Source organism: Callorhinus ursinus, unplaced genomic scaffold, assembly GCF_003265705.2.
Source record: "Callorhinus ursinus isolate GAN/ISIS: 27379988/994484 unplaced genomic scaffold, GSC_fseal_2.0 scaffold18, whole genome shotgun sequence".
In the NCBI taxonomy this organism is placed as follows: Eukaryota; Metazoa; Chordata; class Mammalia; order Carnivora; family Otariidae; genus Callorhinus; species Callorhinus ursinus.
In genome coordinates, this window is record NW_027397080.1 from 31067758 (window position 1) to 31088276 (window position 20519).

Sequence of the window (20519 nt, forward strand, 5' to 3'; positions counted from 1 at the left end):
CTATGATTTGAGGGATGGGGAGAGACACACAACTCAGCCCTTAACAGCTTCTGTGAAGGCACCTGCTGCCCCCTCGCCCTCCTTCCTGGATTTCTTTCCTGCTAAAAAAAAAAAAAAAAAGCCTCTATGAAACAACCACTAGCCACATGCGTAAGACCCGAGCACGGATTTGGTTTGCAAGCTTGTTTGCCTTTTTCTAAGATCCTTGCCTTAGGTTGAATCCAAAATTCAGGGAAAAGAGAGGACATGTTTCATGTCTACATCTAAGGAGGGTGTGGAACTGTAATTGTGTCTGTGTGCCTTGAAGGGTAATCTTTGCTTCCGCTCTTTCTATTAAACAAATGTGATACAGTGACAAAATTAAATACCCTTTTCCCTCCTTTCTTTGAAATGAGGAAGCCTGTCCTTTATTTTAAAATTCAACTTACAGAAATGGATTGTACTTGATAATTTGCTATGCGTCCATAAAAACCATAAAATAGAAGAAGCAATGTTGCTGGAGTAGCTGTTCTCATTTCCTGGCAGTCATTACATTCTCCCAGTACAAAAAGATTTTTCTCCTAACTGTCCGTTCTGAGCTCAAAAATGGATTTCCCTCCAGCCCCTGTCATTCAATTATCACCTCGGGAAATGCACAGATATAACTGATGATCCCTTTAAAAACGTCCTGCAGCATGCCACCCTCTCTCATCCTTCATCTTTTGTCCTGTTCCCATCATTAAATGTTGCATTGCCAATGTATATTTTATAGGGTGACCCTGACGGTGTCACTTTGATACTGTGCAGGGATAATAAGATCGCACATATAATGAAAGGCCGATAAACAGAAAAATGTTTACGAGATGGAGAATAGCGCTTTTAACAGTTTTATGGCTTTCTCTTTTCCTCTCTTCTCTTCTCCCCCTTTGCTGGTAGAATTGTGGTTTTGTCACAGGAACAAGAAAACATTAAGGGTGATGTGGTAATAGAACCGACAGCGGTGAAATCCCACTTGCCTAGTTCCTGAACTCCAATAAAATGAATTCAGGAAATAACGAAGTATTCAGCTTATAGGAAAGAAAACTGATTTCAGCAAATGAATTCTTGGGAGTTTGGGGTCCCTACAGAGAACACGAGATTCCTGGTGTTGGCATAATTGTACTTAAAATGTTAAGTCTTCAACAGCTCAGTTAAACCAGAGACAAAGGCCCCTGCCTGCGTGGGCCCTCGTGTGTGGGTCCCCGAGTTAAGAGACAGCCAGTCTTGTGGCGGCATTGGGGCTGCCCAGGCTTCTGCGCCACAGGCAGGTGCAGGCCCCACACGTGGTGGGGGGCGCACTTTGTTCCAGGCTGGGCTCTAGACCAATTTGTGATGGCCGTGATCTGTCTTCAAACAAGTTGTTTCTAAATCTCTTATTTATTTTTTATTATGGTTGTTATTTTTGGTTAAATGGAAGACTCTTCTATGTGTTGCTCGATTGATAGGTTTTTTAGTGGAGATACTTGGAGAGGTGGCAATAGGAAGAGGTGCAGGAGATCTACCTAGTGGCCCCTCAAGTCATCTCCACAGTTTTGAGCACACTTCGAAGCCACCATTTTAAATAGATGCTTCCCGCTGGAGGTAATTCGGAAAGATGCCCTGTAGCATGTTCAGAAGTCATTTCTTGAGGGACTCTACCTGATCAAACTCTCAGGTCAGAAGGCCTGTGAAGCTCACTTGCTTCGCACATCTCTTTGGTATATGTAGCCTAGAGCCGAAAGTGGGCCACAGGGCTTTACCCCTAGCTTAAGCCATTGGGTGGCTTGAGGCTTGGTGAGCAGATTGTGAGGGGGGTCTGTCCGATACAGTCCTTGGAGTTTGTTCTTGGTACGTAAAGTAGAACATATTTGTCTAGGCTTGTGTGTAATTCTGATTGTGCACTTGTGTCTACCAAATGTGTATCTGAACCCGGTACCCCTGCTTTGGCCAGGTGCGTAATTCTTGGGTGCAGCATGGGGGGCTGGCTCCACCCTGCAGTGGGAAGGCTGGCCACCCCTTGTTATCAGGGATGCACAGCGCCCTTTTTTGCTTCTCTCCCTATTCACGGTCCGTGGAAGAGGTTTAAAATACTTTGTAGATGAAAGATAACCCAAATTTGAGCCTCTGGCTTAAAAACAAACAAACATATATTTCGCCTCAATTCATAGCAGAATGGTTAAGAACACAGGACTCTGGAACCCAACCCCGGGGCTACCGGCTTGAAGCTGTGTGAGCTTGGACACATGACTTGTCACCCTGTGCCTTGATTGTCTCAGTTGTAAAGCAATGATAATGAAGCTATTTATCTACTAGGGTAGCTATAAAGATTAAATGTATTAAGGTATGGAAGTCACTTACTTAAAGTGCTTAGCCCTCATCGTTGTAGATTTCACAGCCCAGTAAAAGGTGATTGTTGGTTTGTAGGTCTGCTGAACGAGGAGGTGGATTCCTCAGCCCCACACCCTCCTGTCAGCCCCTGACAGAGCACTTGAGAGCATTGCTTCCATTGCCCCTGGAAAATGAAACAAAAATAAGAACAATGTAGTCATTTTTCATAACACTAGATATCAAATTAAGGAACTCTTATTTGGATATTGTCAGTCTTTTCTACTTTTTTAGAGATAAAATATCATTTCTTTTATGAACTATTGGTGAGATCAGGAAGCAGTTACTTGTTTTTTTAAAGATTTTATTTATTTGAGAGAGAGAGCACGCACAAGTGGCGGAGAGGAACAGAGGGAAAGGGAGAAGCAGAGTCCCCACTGAGCCAGGAGCCCGATGAGGGGATCAATTCCAGGACCCCAGGATCATGACCAGCCAAAGGCAGATGCTTAACTGCCTGAGCCACCCAGGCGCCTCCACCCAGCCACCCAGTAGCAGTTATTTTTAATGATGTTACTTGGGAAAAAAAGTCAGTAGTCTGGTATCTATTTCCCAGAGGTTAATTTTTTAGACTTAATTTCAGATGAATTTTAATGCTCAGGAAATACTCATTCCATCAAATGTTTACTGAATACTCATTATATTCAAGATACTACTTGCAGAAGAAGTAGACACAGTCTTGGGGATGCTGGACGGGTTCATTCATGGTAATGGTCCAAAGGAGAGCTTGGGTGTACTGGGAGAGAGGCAAGTGCAGAAAAGTGTAGGCATGCAGACATCGTGATGACCTCAAGGGGGTGAGGAGAAGGGTAAGTAAGGCTTCAAGGAGAACATGGCATCTGTGGTGACCTGAGCGCAGAGTGGTGAGGACTCAGATCCAGACACTGAGGAGACAGTGGTGTGGGGCTTGCGAGGCTGTAGCCCATGAGCAGAAGGGAAGCACTGAGGGATCGCAAACTGGCCGTCGTGTTTGGTGTAAGCCAAGGGCTGTGAGAGGTGGGGAATGCAGTTTTCTAGAAGGGTCTTCTTCGGACAGAGGGAAAGTCCTGAGAGAGACAGCAAAGCAACTGGGCCTTTGTTCTGTTGGCCTTGAGGAGCCTTCGTTGATTTGGAGAGGGAAGTAACAAGGTCAGAGCTGGGCTTTGGGAAGACTGAGCGCGTCTCTGTGGAAGAGGAAAGGCCAGCCTAGGACCTCTGGACATCTGAGTAGCGGTGTGGGACCAGAGGTAGAATCCCCAAGTGGCTGAGGTCAACAACTAAAGCAACATAGAGTTTAGGAAATCTCATTACAATTTTGGCAAACACAAACAAACAAAAAAAACAAAAAAAACCCACAAAACTGTTTTAGTTCCTCCACAGTGTATAAATAGTGGTAATCATGATTTAAAAAAAAAAAAGTCTTTAACCTCTCAACTAGAATTTTATTTTTTTTTATTTTTTATTTTTTAGAATTTTATTTTTAAGATTTATTTATTTATTTGAGAGAGAATGTGAGTGGGGGTCTGGCGGGGGGGACAAAGGGAGAGAGAATCCCAAGCAGGCTCCCCACCAGGTATGGAGCCTGATACGGGGCTTGGTCTCATGACCCTGAGATCATGACCTGAGCCGAAACCAAGAGTTAGACGTCTAAGCTCAACCAGCTGAGCCACCCAGGTGCCCCGCAACTAGGATTTTTTTAAATAGATGTTGGGGGGGGGGTGCCGGGCCCCGGAACATCTCTATGAGCGTGTTAGTGTGGCCTTTTCTTATAACCTGTTAAACCCAGGAGACCTTCACACACTTCCCGAGTCATCTTTTTCCTCCCTTTCCCTTACCTTTTTCCCCAGAAGAGGAGCTGGAGGTGGGGAGGAGAGGTTGCCTTGCCCAGAAACAGGCTGCCTCCTCACCCTCCATCTTCCTCTTGCATGGCACGTTAGATAGGTGCCCGTGCAGCCTCTTGCACGCAGATGGCAGTGATTCTGCTGTGTGCCTTCAAGCAGATCATCATTCTGTCAGATGCACTCTGAGACCACAGAGTTGGTATTTAACGATTAGCAGCAGAGAGGGCTGACAGTGTCGGGGCTCCTTCAGGGATTAGGGGATTCAGTTGGTTAACAAAAGAAGGAGCCCAGGAGAGCACTGCTTTAATTACCAGAGTCGATGCTGGAAGACAACCAGTTGCCTGCTGGAAAAAGATCTGTAAAGGTGGCTGCTCCTAAACATAGCTGGTGGTTCTACCCAGTGCCCAGCTTCTCACCTCAGATGTTCGGAACAGTTGTCAGCTCCAGCCCTTGAATCCTCAGGGAGTGGAAGGAAAGAATGACTTGCATAGGAGTCTGTGCCAGGAAATTTTACTGACTTGCTTCACTACCCCTGAGTTAGTAGTTTTTGCCAAGAAACGCAGCTGTAATTCCCAGGCAGAGGTGGTCGTGGATGTCAGGGGGGTCAAGCTCAGCTGCAGGGTCAGAGCGCTCTGGTTAGAGTGCTTCCCAGGGGACGTGACCCATGCAGGCTTTCCCGATCCGCTCCCAGGGCCACAGCCACATTCCCCTGGGGTCTTGACCACTGTTGGGGCCCCGGGTTGGGGAATGAAGTCTGAGAAGCAGGTTTGTGCCATGTTTCCTTCTCCCTCCTGCCCCTACTGGGTTTGGGACCTTGGTTTCGTGACTATTCATTGCTTGCTGGAACCTCTCTCTGGAAAAACACACCTTTAAAAAAAAGAAAAAAAGGAAGGGGGGAAGGAAAGGAAAGCTTTAGATTTCTCCATTCCATCCAGCAAGTGGTGGGATTCTTCACTCCTCTGTGCCTGGGTCCCCAAAGAAGGGGCCAGATGGTAACTGAAGGGCATCCTCCAGAGTTTTTGCGGGGGAAACCACACCCTGATTCTAACCAACTGTACTTCAGCATGCAAGATGAGGCATTGGGAGAACAGTTAGGGTACTCTGTCTACATATTCGTGTTAAAATATTTAGCATTGGAACAGTTAATAATAGGTCTTAAAGAATTAAAATAATTTTCTTCTAAATGCTTACTTTCTAACCCCCGTGGTGGGGTATGTCACCTGTGTGCGGAGGTGTGCCACACGGTGGGTCCCGTCCCATCACATCGGCTGGCAGTGGCAGGTGGGCTTGAGGAGCCTGTAAGGTAGCTTCAGAAAGAAGCTCTGTTTCTAATGCCATTATCCATGTGCAGCTTCCCGGGCCTCCTCCGCACCCCCGCTCTCCCCTGCTGCCCCTCTTTGAGGATGCCTGTTGAAGCTTTGGTGCAGAAGAGGAAGTGAGCGGCAGCTCCCCTCCCCAGTGGAGGAAGCATCTGTGGGAGGCCTCTACTGGGAATCTTCTGAGGCTGGCACCTAGGCACTCACTGTGGTGCAGGGACCCAGATTAGAGTCTTTACTTCCTTCCCTCTTCCCTGCCCCTCTATGCACAGACCAAGGACTGGTTTCTCAAGGCCTTCCCTGACATAACTGTAAGGCCAGCAGTTCTCCATTTTTTTTCTGCTGGTCACAGAACCACTGTGAGAATGGAAGATAATGGAACACGACTCTGTACACTGAATTGAAAGGAGTGTGTGAGAAGAGAGTTATTCCCAAAAGACCGAAGCCTTCCTTAGCCTAATAGTAGATGGCAGGCTGCAGGTACCCCATGGTCTGCATGCTGGGGTCCCTAGACCTCATCTTCTGCCATGTACCACCCCCACACCACTATCCCCACCCCAGGATGTCATGCCTTTTTTGTATGGTTGTGGCAGTAATAGTGTTATAATCACAAAAATTGGGACTTAGTCCTGGATGTACCCTTATGTTTCTCACATGGGACAAAAATAATTGATTACCTTTTCCTGCCTCCACATCAGCCTCCCGGAGAGCTCCTTTCTTGAGGTAATGGCTGGCCTCCCGGAGAGCTCCTTTCTTGAGGTAATGGAGGCTAAGGTGTAAGAGACCCCAGGAGTGGTGCTCCCCAGGGGGCCAGTTGACACTCACAGTGCTTACAGAGCCTGCTTGCTGCCTCTGTGCCTTCCTTTCCCCAGGGTCCCTTAGAAGACATGCAGCTTATCTTCCTTTAAAAATATTGTGTGTGTGTGTGTGTGTGTGTGTGTGTGTGTGTATGTGTGTGTGTTTTGTCAGGCAGGACAGGTTACAGGTTCCCTTCCCTTTGCAGTGCAGTGCCTGTGGGAAATTAAATAACAGTCATATTTGTGGACATTGTTTTAACTCACCAAGTGGCTGCAGGGAAATTAACCTGCTAGTAAGACAGGAAGGAGACCTGGTCAGCTTGTCTCCTGCGGCAGGGCTGCCAACTCCCTCCTGTAGTCCCCCACCCGGCTTCGCTCTTACCCACGCACGTATGGTGAGATGCTTGCCCTGGGCCCTGGAGAACACGTCGCCAGTCTGTTGTTCACCCAAGGTAAAGCAGCACTGGGCCCAGCCATACCAGCAGAACTTACCTGAAATGAGTTTATACCCGAAAGCTACTGGTAAGTGGTGAGCAGCCCCCCACCCCACCCCCGCAACTGCTTCAGTTCAGATGATCCAGGCGGCGGGGGGGGGGTGGCGCATGGAGGGAGATTGCCCCAATGTTTTATGCTGAGTGAACCTGATGGACTCGTGGTCTAACACAAGGAAGCACAGAAGTACAATGGTGACTGCAGAGAAGGAACCAGTCCTCCTATAATTCCAGGTGGCCAAGCCCAGGAAGCTTCTGGATTACAGGAGTGGCTGTGATTGAGCTGTGTGCTGGTGCCTGGAGCCTTTTGTCAACCTCTCTCATCCCAGCCCCCACCCACCCACCCACATAGAGCACCGCCCCGAGCACCTTATAGCCCCCCCCCCCTCTGCCTGGCCCCCCCCCCCCATGTTTTCTTTTTGATGGAAAATCAGAGAAACCAAATGGGGCCTGGTTCTCTACCGCTGAGTGGTTTGCCTGGGGAGAAGACCTGCTGTGTAGAGATCCTGCCTCAGGGTGGGGAGCTGGTGCCTAAATCCAGGAGCAAATCCCTTATTGCCAAAGTGCCTTTTTGCATTTGACCAGTTGGGAAAATCCAGCGCGCCCCTGCGCCCTTAACACCAGAGAAAAGGCGAAGAGTTGGGGAGGGAGAGAGAGAATCTGCTAAATATAGACCAGTGGATTTAAGCGCTTCTCTTGGCAAGCACTGCAGCCCATAATGCTGTCAATTGGAGAGGACTTCGCCCCCTCTCCTTTCCTTTTTTGCCCAGGCACTAACCCAGTTTAGTTGCTTGCTCGTGCTGTGTGCAGTTACAGCACGGAGATGTGAGGTGTGCTGACTGGGAGGCCTTGTTGTGCAGCGGGTGAGAGCATCGGGAACAAAACGATGGGCCCCGGCCATTCACGTGCACGTTGGTGCCTCTGTGTTTGCTCGCAAGCAAAGGCGGGAGCTAATTTGCAAGGCTGCCTTTGTGGAGCTGCCTTTTGATCAATGATTGCCTGTGTTAATGTTTCAGCAAGCTATTGATTTCTGCAACAGCTTTTGTTCCCTGAGTATATGTGCAGCGGGTCTCTGCAGCACACACTATGCATGTTTGATTAAAGTTCAATTGACTTCGTTCCTGGTAAGGCCTCTGGTTGCCTCATTCCCTATTTGTAGAACCAAAGCTTTTCCCGACATGTTCTTTTGTTTGTGCTCAAGACCTAGCCACCCATGCAGTCACCAGTATGCTGTTTCTAATCCTCCTAGATTCGCTCCATTCCAGTGTTTAATCCCCTCGTAGACATTACAGTGGTTGAGAGGCAGCTAATAAAACCTGGCCTGGATTTTTTTTAAGTCGACTTCATTGATGTGTAATTGGTATACATACCATTTATACCATAAAAATGCACCTACTTTGCGTTCAATGAGGGCACAGTTCAAAAAATTTGATAACTGTAACCTCCATGCAAATAACACCACAATCAGTTCATACGATACTCTCTTCACCCCAAAAGGTTTCCTCATGTTCTTTTATAGGTAGTTTTTCTACTTCCTTGTCCTTCAGGCGCATTTACTTTTTGTGATTGTAAATTTGCATTTTCTAGAATGGAATCATACAGTCAGTACCCTTTTCTATCTGGCTACTTACGTTCAGTGTGATGTTTTGAAATTCATCCATATTGTCAGGTTGATCAGTAGTTTGTGCCTTTTTACTGCCAAATAGTATCTAGCAAATGTGTGCACAGTAATATGTTTATCCATTCTGTTGAGGGGTGTTTGGATTGTTTCCAGCTTTTGGCTACAAAGAGTAAAGTTTCTGTGAACATCTGTATAAAAGTCTTTGCGTGAGCATATGTTTTTATTTCTTTTGGTTAAACACCTAGGAGTGGAATCAATTGCTGGGTCATATGGTAAATGTTTGTTAAGCTTTGTAAGAACTGCCAAAGTTTTACAAAGTGGTTGAACCATTTTATATTCCCACCAGCAATGTATGAGAGTTCTAGTCACTACCCCATCTTCCTGAAGTTTGAAATTTATATTTGCATTTTCCAAACTAATTTATAGGCCTATAGTGGAGACTCCTTCTGGCTTGGTACTCAGGTAATAGAATCTGTTCTGGACTCCTTTTCCTTGTTTTGGTTTTTAAGATTTTATTTATTTGTCAGAGAGAGAGATAGCATGCACTGGCACAAACAGGGAGAAGCAGACTCCGCGCTGAGCAAGGAGCCCCGTGTGGGGCTCGATCCCAGGACCCTGAAATCATGACCTGAGCTGAAGGCAGACACTTAACTGACTGAGCCACCCAGGCGCCCTCCTTTTAAAAGCTATTCTTTCTTTCTTTCTTTCTTAAGATTTTATTTATTTGAGAGAGAGCATGCGTGCATAAGAGTTCATGAGTCTGGGGGGAGGAACAGAGGGAGAGGGAGAAGCAGACTCTCCGCTGAGCAGGGAGCCCAACTCGGGGCTCAATCCCAGGACCCAGAGATCATGACCTGAGCTGAAGACAGATGATTAACCAACTGTTGAGCCACCCAGGGGCCCCTAAAAGCTATTATTTAAGTGTTGACAAAAAGTTTTTGTTATTTCAATATTAGGTTTCTTTGTCATGTCCTAATTTTCTCACATACTCTAGGAGTGGAGTACACAGTGCAGGAGTGGAAGTTAAAGTTGGGAACCTGTGGTTTTCTCCTGAGCCTTTTTCTGTCTGGTGTCATAGCCTCACTGAACTCTGGCTTCCCTGATTTTAATCGAGTTATGCTGTCTTTTAAAACCATTTGAAACTCTTTGAGACATTCACATTTGAGAAATCGAAATACATTTGACCTTAACACAGGTTAAAATGGCTCAGGTTCACTTACAAGCAGATTTTTTTTATATATATATGGTCCAGTACTATATATATATTTTTCTTTTTTATGATTTTCTTAGTAACATTTTCTTTACGTATTGCAAGAATACAGTAAATAATATACACAATGTGTGTTAATTGACTGTTTATATCATTGGTAAGGTTTCTGGTCAACAGTAGACTGTTAGGAGAGTCATAAGTTGTACCTGGATTTTTGGCTATGGGCGGCGGCAGAGGTGGGGTGGGCGCCCCCACCCTCAATCCCTTGTAACTGCGTGAGGCAGCACTGTGCTAGACCAGCGCTGCATGGAGATGTCAGTGCAGTTGCTAACAGCCATCCGCTCTAGCTGAGGTTTAGCAGAGACCCTCATTTTCTCTCCCATTTTTGATTCCTTCTGTCTCCTATAGCTTCACATTTCCTCTTACATCCCAGGCTTCTCATCTGCTGGCCCCTAAAATGACTTCAGCTAGAGGAGGCAGTGGGAGGTACCACTTTGGGGTTTCACATTCTTCCTTCTAGTTTTGGGATTGGGCCATGATTTACTGCACTGGCTGTCTTTTTGAACCAATAGAGTGATGTCACTCTGACAAAGGATTGAAGGGTGACAGTGACTTGCCTTGGCTTTTGTTCTGTATTTTCTCATAGGAAAACCAGAGTCAGATCAGTTTTATATCAGCACAGGTCTCTTAATCCCCTAGTGGATTTATGAATTTGTTCCCTCTAGCCAGCCAACACCAAAAGATCAGTACAGATAAGTGACTTTCCAAGTCAGGAAAATAGGAAGTAAAAAGGCAGGAGCCAGGAGGTTCTCGGATCATGACCTAGGGGCTCAGGATGCTCCAGTCACCACAGGGACAATTGTAGCCTACATTTGTGGAATAACATGTGATAGACAAACAGGTCAGAAATCCAAGGGCATTCCTACATTTTCCCTTATCGCTGAGTTACTGTCTCATGGAACTGAAAAGAGTGGGGAGAGCTTGCAGACTTGTGTGTGCTAGTCCTTGGCAGTTGACTCCTGGCCTCCTTGGCCTGGGGTCATGCTTCATCTGTTAAATACTGGCAGTCACTAGCATTTTGTTAAGTGGCACTTGGAAAGACTGAAACATAACGACAGCTCCAAGAGATACATGCTCTAGGCTTATGGGAGCCAGTCAGAAGTTCCTTTTGAATCACAGGCTCCTTTAAGGATCTGACAACAGCTGTGGTCCCGCTTAGAAAACACACAGGCATAGACTCCAATTCTGAGTAGTGAGCACCCAGCACACACGTACTACCTGCTTTGCAGAAGCCATCTCCCCGCTTGAAATCTGTCCACTTCTCTACAAACTCACTTCTCATCGCTCTAAGGCCATTGCTTTCTGGGGGATGTTTTAATGAAACCTCATCTGACTGGATGCTCCAGCGATCACAAGAGTTTGTCGCGTGGTATCTGCCCTTGTTTGTCCACTTTAGTCTCCCCAATACTGGTCTTTCCAGCTAGATCTCAGGTCACTGGAGAACAAAATCTTTGTTTCTCTCTCTTGGATCCTTCATTCACAGGGCACTGAGCCTTTCGTGAGGCAGTGTGCTGCTCTGGACAAGTAGCTCCCACGATGGGGTATACGAGTTGCCCACAGGGTGGCTTCCCAGGATTCAGTAGTCAGCCACGCTAATTGATTGTCCACAAGATTGATTCAGTTAGAGACAATTAATGTGAACTACACACTTCCGCTGCTTTGTTTTTTTGGTTTTTTTAATTCCAGGTAAAGATACTTTATTGGGATGTTTAAGAAATTGGTATTGTGTCAACCAGGGTTAGCCAAACATGCCATTCACCTGTTGGTGTGTATGGTGTGCCTGCTGAGCTCCTGGAGGTGGAGGTAGCAAAAAGTGCCCCTTTCTTATTTTTAAAGGTTTATTTGTTTGAGAGAGAGAGCACGCGTGCCCTCGCCCACCTGAGAGGTGGCAGAGGGAGAGAATCTTGAGCAGACTCCCTGCTGAGCTCAGAGCCTGACAAGGGGCTGGATCTCACGACTCTGGGATCATGACTTGAGCCAAAAATCAAGAGTTGGACACTCAACTCACTGAGCCACCCAGGCACCCCGAAACTGCCCCCCTTTCTAAAAGTTGCATTTGGGCTCATACCCCCTTGCTCTTTTTTGTTTTGTTTTTTAAGGATTTCTTGCCTTCGTTTCTGCTGGGCCATGGAAAGAATAGCTCCTTCTGCTATAAAGGCTGGCCTTGTGACATATGGCACTTCCCCTCTGCATCAACACCACTGTGTCTGTCCCTCAGGGTCTTACTTTGTCTTCACCTTCAGGATGCTGTACTAGCTTGTCCCGATGTGGGCACTCAGATTGGAGTAGAGGCTGTGGAGCAGTTTTCCTGGATTTCGGGTCTCTGTTTTTCTTGACCCCCCCGTTCCCCATCATCTTAGTTGTTTCCTTTGCTTCTTTCTGGAATAATCTAACTGTCCAGGCATTTCCTTGTCATACCTGTATGATTTCAGTGGAATGCTGTGAAGAAAACATCTGTGCACACACACTGCTGGAGGGCAGGGATTTTCCTTCTTTTCGATTGTTTATTGGTGTACCTCTGTGGTGGCATCTGGCACATGGTAGGCACTCAGCAAATATTTGTTGAATGAACGAATGTTCTTGAAATCTAGAAATTGTGCTCTGCTGGGCTGAGGGGACAAGCCCATTCACCCAGTTAGTGGGCAGCTCACAGGTGTGTCTTGAGCAAGCACCGTTCCTCTCATGACTGTCCTTTGTGCTCATTTCCAGCACAGCTGTTAAGAACCAGCTGCTGCTCCTGGCGGAAGAGGGCGGGCGTGCTGTGGGAACGGGAAAAGCAAAGCCCCTCTGAACCCTTCCGTCACAGCCAGCCTTCTCTCCTGCAGGGGGAGCTGATCACCTTCTATTACTACTGGAAGAAAACCCCCGAAGCAGCCAGCTCCCGGGCCCATCGGAGGCACCGCAGGCAGGCCGTGTTCAGGAGGATCAAGACCCGCACCGCATCCACACCCGTCAGCACGCCCTCCAGACCCCCCTCCAGCGAATTCCGTAAGTGAGGGACTTCTCCCACGCAGCCACAGGTGCATTGTCCCAGCTCTGGGCCCACCCTCACAAGCATCCTTGTCACAGTACAGGTTGGGGACATAGTGGGTGCTGTGCATATGTGCAGAGCCTGCACCCAGATGTAGTGCTGACTTTGGGGTTTTGGTAGCAGAGTTTTACGAATCATTCATGCATTTAAATTTTTAAAATAAACTCAACATCATTTTAATTTTTTAGGGAAATGTAAGTCTTGACCATCTCTCGGGGTGTTTTCAGTAACTTCGTTGGAGGTTGTTCACTTCGTAGATGATGTACTGTCTGAGTCTCATTGCATTGGTATTGTGTTAGCAGTAAGAGCAGATTAACATTTTCTTCTTTTTCCTCCTGCTTTACCAAGATCCTCCTCTTGGTCCCAGTGTGATGTGCAGTCTAGTATGATACCTTCCTAACCCTTAAGAGCTGGCAAACAGCGGTGGGTCTTGTGGTTCTGTCCTGGCCCGTGGTACTCAGCCTGAGGGTTGTTTATGTTGCACTTGCAAACAAATAATCCATTTGTGCTGGGGGGGGTGGGGTGTAGGACTCGATGGGGAGGGAGCTCCTCAGGATGCCTGGATGTGTCAGGGAATGTATATGGATGTACTTCGCCTGTTCACATTCCCAGTTGTGGGTATCAGTGCCTCCCACGCCAGGATTCAGGTGTGACATCAGTCTCCAAAAATAGGGTAGGGCAGACCCTTGTGTACCGCCCCACACACGAGTTCTTCCTTCTGATCTCTTGGCCCTGAGGAATTCAGAGTGGTCCTTCATGAACACTGCCCCACCTCAGCCTTCCAGGCCGCTCTGACTGTTGGCTTAGAGCCTGGGGCAGGTCACAGGTGGTCCCGGTCTTGGCCAAGCATGATGGTTTCTCCCCCACCCCTGTTGTGTTCCTGCCATGCCCAGTGGACTTGAGTTCAGCCAGCGAGGATGACTTTGACAGTGAAGACAGCGAGCAGGAATTAAAGGGGTACGCCTGCCGCCACTGCTTTACCACCAGTAAGTGGGGATCGGGGGTGGGGGGAACAGTGGGAGCATTCACTGAGACAGGCCAGGCTCAGGCACTTTTCAGGTTCTGAACATTTCATGAGTCCAGTTGAAGATCTGCCAGAGTGTCATTGGCTTGACATTTGCATTGTGCTTCAGGGTTACTTGAGAAAGCAGAAATCTGTATATTTTGTCACTTCCCTGTTTACAGTCAGTGTGGTCGGAGTCGGGGTACCTGTGTTTTTGGGAACCTGTTGGCATCTCCTCCCAGGCACCATGGGATTGGGGAGGGAGGTGGATGTTCCTGAAATCCTCAGGAGAGAGCAGGCAGCAGCAGAGTGAGTGATGGGCATCTGTCTGAGCCGATGGAAGGGCCCCCCACCCGCATTCCTCTTCCCTCACGCAGCCTCCAAAGACTGGCACCACGGGGGCCGGGAGAACATCCTGCTCTGCACGGACTGCCGTATCCACTTCAAGAAATACGGCGAGCTCCCCCCCATTGAGAAGCCCGTGGACCCTCCCCCATTCATGTTCAAACCTGTCAAAGAGGAAGATGATGGGCTCAGTGGGAAGCATAGCATGAGGACTCGGCGCAGTCGTGGCTCGGTGAGTCCTCAGGGCAGGCGACCCGGGCCACTTCAGGTTACTAGGATGCTGGGGCTTGTGCTTCCCAGGAGGGTGGGAAGCAATTCGTTTTAGGTAGAGAACCAGCCCCCTCAAAGAAGTGATGATTGGCTCAAAGGTATTTGTTTTGTCTGTGGGTCTGGAAAGAGCCTCTGCTTTCTCTCTCCCTGCCTCGTGTCGTCAGTGGGGTGCACGTCCTGAGCTTACTTTTACAGAGAACTCTTAGGTATCAATGTCTGGTTCAGTGCAGGCTTTACAAGTCTCCCAACTTTCCTCTGGCCCCCGGGCCCACCACCTGTAGTGTGGCATCTCTCTGCTACTTAAAACTTGCAGGTGCTTTTTTTTTTTTTCCTAATATTTGATTCAGTTTTAGAAACTTTTTGTACATTTATCTCCTCACTGTATAGCCTTTTTCATAAAGAGGTTTTGTTTTCCAGGTTGGAAATGTGGCAGCAGGGACCTTTGGGAGCAAGGGTTTTCCCAGCTTGGGAGCTGGGGATGCCCCAGGGTCCTTCCCTGTGGCTGGCCTCCCCAGTGGCCCTTATACGCATGTAGATGGCACCGTTCACCTTCCTCTGACCCTAGCATCTTGTCAAGGCTGCTTGTTCCCAGGCCACCCGGCAGATGGACTGACATGAATCATTGTCCCCCCATCTCTTCTGAGCCCCATGGCTTTGCAGAAACATGCTCAAGTGCTTGTGGTTTTAGGAGCTGAGCTACATTATTTGACGGCTTCTCCCTTTGGGTCACTTCTCGTACTGTCAGATGAAATCAGCAGGTGTTTGGTTTGGTTTGGGTGAGGAAGTGGGCAGTTCTGTGGAATAAACAGAAAGAGTGAGGTGATTTGAAGCAGAGTGTATGATTGTCATTCTGGAGAACTTGGCAGAGTAGATGGCCCTTGCTGACTTCTGCCCCCTCAGAAAATCTTGCTTGTTTCTACCACACAATCTCCAGGACCATCCCTAGAGATGAGTGCTTTGGGTTTAAGAGTTGCTCTTTTCCATGTGAACCCACCCATTCACCCCCTCCTCCCCTAGCTCCATATTGACCCCCCACACAGTGAGGGACAGCCAGAGGTGCCTGTGCTTGCCAGGGCCTGGTATTTGCCATAATGCTGGTGGTGGGGTCTGCTCCTGAGGCTCCTGCGTGTGTGCTGGGGTCTAGTCTCACCAGCCTCCGGTTTGGGTGGGCAGATGTCTACACTGCGCAGTGGTCGAAAGAAGCAGCCAGCCAGCCCTGATGGTCGTGCCTCGCCCATCAATGAAGACATCCGCTCCAGTGGCCGGAACTCGCCCAGCGCTGCCAGCACCTCTAGCAATGACAGTAAAGCGGAGACAGTGAAGAAGTCAGCCAAGGTGAGCGCCCGTCCCCAAGGGTAGTGGGCCTGCTTGGCCCTGCCTCTCATTAAAACCCCAGGTTGCTGGAGTTGATGTGCAGCTCCCTCAGATGAGGGCCTGCAGGATGTTCCTGGAGGCTCCCTGGGCATCAGCATTGCCCTAGACTGGGGCTGCAGACTGCGGCCTGGGGTCTAGGGTCTGGAGAAAGGGGGTCCAGTGCAGCTCCCAGCACTGACCTTTGGGGGCCATCTCTGCCTTGAGTTTCCCAAGGCCTCAGGGGCAAAGGGTAGGGTGTGATTGGAAAGGCTCCTCCCTCCCCCCCGCCCCAAGCCAAGTTATTTCCACCCCCAGATACTTGTTTTTTCCTGGCCTCAGCTAGTCCCTTCCAGAGCTTTCTTGCTTCTGGAGATGGAACTCCGAGTTCGGGAGCAAGGTGTCAGCAAACCATCGTCATTTACCCTGAGGCTAATGGGACATTCTCCCTTGGCCTCATGCCCCTCTTGGGCTTTCCCGCTGCAGAAGGTGAAGGAGGAAGCCTCATCCCCCCTTAAGAGCACCAAGCGCCAGCGGGAGAAGGTGGCCTCTGACACAGAGGAGGCCGACAGGACCAGCTCCAAGAAGACGAAAACCCAGGTGAGATGCGCAGCTGAGCCACTGTGACTGTAGCTGGCAGCTAACACCCCTTGAGAGTCCTTGAGCCCAGATTCTCCCTGGGGCCTAGCGGTGCCCCATCTCCTAGGGAGGGACCCAGATTGGTTCCCGAGACTGGCCAAGTCGAAGGAGGACCTGCGGTCCCTGGGACCAGGCTTGCCGCCTTGTCCGCTGGCAGCGCAGGGCAGCAGGAGGCTCTGCTCTCCTAGAGCTTCACCCCCCCACCTCTGGCCCTAGGAGACCAGCCGGCCCAACTCGCCATCGGAAGGTGAGGGGGAGAGTTCGGACAGCCACAGCGTCAACGATGAGGGCAGCAGTGACCCCAAAGACATCGACCAGGACAACCGCAGCACGTCCCCCAGCATTCCCAGCCCCCAGGACAACGAGAGCGACTCGGACTCTTCGGCTCAGCAGCAGATGCTGCAGGCCCAGCCCCCAGCCTTGCAGGGGACCCCCAGTGCGGCCCCTCCAGCACCCTCCACCGCCCCACCGGGAACCTCTCAGCTCCCCACACCAGGGCCCGCGCCCTCTGCCACGGCAGGCCCTCCGCAGGGCTCCCCCTCGGCCTCCCAGCCCCCCGGCCAGCCACAGGCCCCGGTGGTTCCTGCTCCCCATGCTCATATCCAGCAGGCGCCCGCCCTGCACCCACAGCGGCTGCCCTCACCACATCCCCCGCTCCAGCCTCTGACCGCGCCAGCTGGCCAGACCTCCGCCCCACCTCACAGCCAGCCCCCGCTGCATAGTCAGGGCCCAGGTGGCCCTCACAGCCTCCAGGCTGGGCCCCTGCTGCAGCACCCAGGCCCCCCTCAGCCCTTTGGCCTCCCTCCCCAGGCCTCTCAGGCGTCAGCTCTCCCTCATGCCTCCTTGCAGCCCGCAGCCTCGCAGTCAGCACTGCAGCCCCAGCAGCCCCCACGGGAGCAGCCCCTGCCGCCAGCCCCCTTGGCCATGCCCCACATCAAGCCCCCGCCCACCACGCCCATCCCCCAGCTGCCGGCCCCCCAAGCCCACAAGCACCCGCCTCACCTCTCAGGGCCCTCGCCCTTCTCCATGAACGCCAACCTCCCACCCCCTCCAGCACTGAAGCCCCTGAGCTCCCTGTCCACACACCATCCCCCGTCAGCGCATCCCCCTCCCCTGCAGCTCATGCCTCAGAGCCAGCCCCTGCCCTCCTCCCCTGCACAGCCCCCAGTGCTGACGCAGAGCCAGAGCCTGCCTCCTGCTGCTGCCGCTCACCCCCCAGCAGGCCTCCACCAGGTGCCCCCCCAGCCCCCATTTGCTCAGCACCCCTTTGTCCCTGGGGGCCCTCCTCCCATCACCCCTCCAACCTGCTCCTCCACCTCCACCCCACCTGCAGGACCTGGCCCCTCGGCCCAGGCACCCTGCTCTGCTGCTGTTCCCTCGGGAGGCAGCGTACCCGGGGGGACAGCCTGCCCGCTCCCCACGGTCCAGATCAAGGAAGAGGCTCTGGATGATGCTGAGGAGCCTGAGAGCCCACCTCCCCCACCTAGGAGCCCATCCCCCGAGCCCACTGTGGTGGACACCCCCAGCCATGCCAGCCAGTCAGCCAGGTACTGGCTCCCCAGGAATGCGGGCACAGCCAGGGCAGGGATGGGCTGGGCAGCTGGGGCAGGCTGCGGCTTCGGCGGGGCCCCAGCGAGAGACGTGGCCTTCTTTAGGTTCTACAAACATCTGGACCGTGGTTACAACTCGTGTGCGCGGACAGACCTCTATTTCATGCCTCTGGCGGGATCCAAACTGGCCAAGAAGAGGGAGGAGGCCGTGGAGAAGGCCAAACGGGAGGCTGAGCAGAAAGCACGAGAGGAGCGGGAGCGCGAGAAGGAGAAGGAGAAGGAGCGCGAGCGGGAACGAGAGCGGGAGCGGGAGGCGGAGAGAGCAGCCGTGAGTTGGGGGTCAGCCAGGCAGCGGGGGGGTCCCTCCCCAGCTCTGCTCTTTGGCTCACTCTCCGATGCACAGCCCCATCCAGGGCACAAGGGAAGCTGTAGGCACAAAGCAAGACTGTCCCAGCAGGGGCTGGACCATGTCCTTGCGGCCCAAGCCTGTGCCCCGCCATGGCTGGGGCCTGCTCTTGGTGTCGGGTGGATGGACCACGTGGGCTGGCCTGTGCGGGATGGCGGCAGGGCCAGGCTCAGCTCTGCATAGTGAGTGCCTGCCCCTCACACCTTCCCTTCCTTCAGCAGAAGGCGTCCAGCTCAGCCCACGAGGGCCGCCTCAGCGACCCCCAGCTCAGTGGTCCTGGTCACATGCGGCCATCCTTCGAGCCGCCACCAACCACCATTGCCGCGGTGCCTCCATACATCGGGCCCGACACGCCTGCCCTTCGGACTCTGAGCGAGTACGCTCGGCCCCACGTCATGTCACCCACCAACCGCAACCACCCCTTCTACATGCCCCTCAACCCCACTGACCCCCTGCTGGCCTACCACATGCCCGGCCTCTACAACGTGGACCCCACCATCCGGGAGCGGGAGCTCCGGGAGCGGGAGATCCGGGAACGGGAGATCCGGGAGCGGGAGCTACGGGAGAGGATGAAGCCAGGCTTCGAGGTGAAGCCCCCGGAGCTGGACCCCCTGCACCCAGCCACCAACCCCATGGAGCACTTCGCCCGGCACAGCGCCCTCACCATCCCCCCCACTGCGGGCCCCCACCCTTTTGCTTCTTTCCACCCGGGCCTGAACCCCCTGGAGAGGGAGAGACTGGCCCTGGCGGGCCCCCAGCTACGGCCTGAGATGAGCTACCCTGATAGACTGGCGGCCGAGCGGATCCACGCCGAGCGCATGGCATCGCTGACCAGCGACCCTCTGGCCCGCCTGCAGATGTTCAACGTGACTCCACACCATCACCAGCACTCACACATCCACTCGCACCTCCACCTCCACCAGCAGGACCCCCTCCACCAAGGTGGGTGACCCCCGGGCTGGGCTGTGAGAGGGTGCTGTGGGTTGAGTTCTGGTGTAACAAGGTACAGGGCAGGGGCAGAGGCAGAGCCACTGTCCGGAAGTGGAGGCGGTTCTTTCCTGAAGGAATCCCTCATCCCTGACAGCTGGGAATGGTCTGCGTCTGTCTGGGAGCCCTCTCGTTGCTTCGCTCACCCGCAGCCTTTGTCTCCGCCCAGCCCCTCCGTTCTCCAGAGCTACTAGTCCCCAGAATGCTGAGTCACCCTGGGGCCCTTTGCTTGCCATTTCCTGGATAAAGCTTAGGTTCTTGGCCCTGTACCTCTGGTGCCGGGGATGGTGGGAAGCAGCCTGTGCTCACTGAGTCGGGTTAAAGACAGGAAGTGGGGCCTGAGGAGCAAGGCAGAGCGATGGAGCCCAGGTGGAGGCAACTGGGACACCCAGGGAGGCTCCAGGGTAGCTTTCGGTGAGAACGTAAAAGAACAGTTCTCCTGTTCCCTCTTTGGGTACAGGGCCTGGGCTTCTCTTGGCTCATCTGGTCGGGGCCACGCAGTCCCATCCGTTCTGGGAATGAGAGCTCCCAAAGTTCTGCCGACTGGCCAGCTGGGTGGAAGGCAGACAGGTGCAGCTGGAGTCCCTGCTCCATCTATAGCTCTGCAGACCGGCTAGGTGGGGTGGGAGGGGCTGGGCCTGCACTCGGGGACCAAGGCCTGCCATGGAGTCCCAGGGCACAGCCCACATGCAGGACTTCAGAGTGGCCAGACCTGCCTCCATGCTGGGGAGGAGGGTGACTGATAGAGCAGGGCCCAGAGGAGGGGAGGGCAGCACCTTGCTTTCCACCTCTGCACTGAGCCCTGATGGGGAGGTTGGACTGTGTTCAGGCAGATGGTTCTGCGGAAGCCTGGGAGCTGTCCCTTTCACTCCATGGTCCTGACACCTGGAACTTTGATGCCACTGGCATGGGCTGTCTAAGCCCCTGTGTAACCAGTGGATGTGTCTTAGTGCTGTTTGAGGACAGGCGGTCATTCGTCCATACAACATTCATCCATGTGACCAATAGTTACGGAGCACCTGTGATATGTCAGGCGCAGCTGTAGATGCTGATAGCAACCCTGTCCGTTTTACCGGCCCAGTCTGGGGGCAGTCAGTATACCTTGGAGTGTGAAAAGCAGTCCGGGTTCTGGAGGACAGCTAACCAGGGGGAGGGAACAGGGGAGCTGGGAGCAAGGTTTCAATGAGAAAGTCATGAGGAAGCCTCGTCAAGAAGGTAACTTTGGAGTGGGCTTGAAGGTGGGA

The 20519-nt window shown here is 51.9% G+C and overlaps 1 protein-coding gene across 9 annotated transcripts in view; it reads left to right on the top strand.

The window, feature by feature from the left end:
• The window catches only part of RERE (arginine-glutamic acid dipeptide repeats), a 411538-nt gene that overhangs the window by 386572 nt on the left and 4447 nt on the right, over positions 1 to 20519 (top strand). For all 9 annotated transcript variants that reach the window (XM_025856826.2, XM_025856830.2, XM_025856827.2 and 6 more), the window contains 8 exons: positions 12520 to 12682; positions 13619 to 13711; positions 14106 to 14305; positions 15517 to 15678; positions 16180 to 16293; positions 16549 to 17879; positions 17988 to 18210; positions 18510 to 19230. In XM_025856826.2, the coding sequence (XP_025712611.1) occupies positions 12520 to 12682; positions 13619 to 13711; positions 14106 to 14305; positions 15517 to 15678; positions 16180 to 16293; positions 16549 to 17879; positions 17988 to 18210; positions 18510 to 19230 (3007 nt within the window). The remainder of the gene's footprint in view (positions 1 to 12519; positions 12683 to 13618; positions 13712 to 14105; positions 14306 to 15516; positions 15679 to 16179; positions 16294 to 16548; positions 17880 to 17987; positions 18211 to 18509; positions 19231 to 20519) is intronic.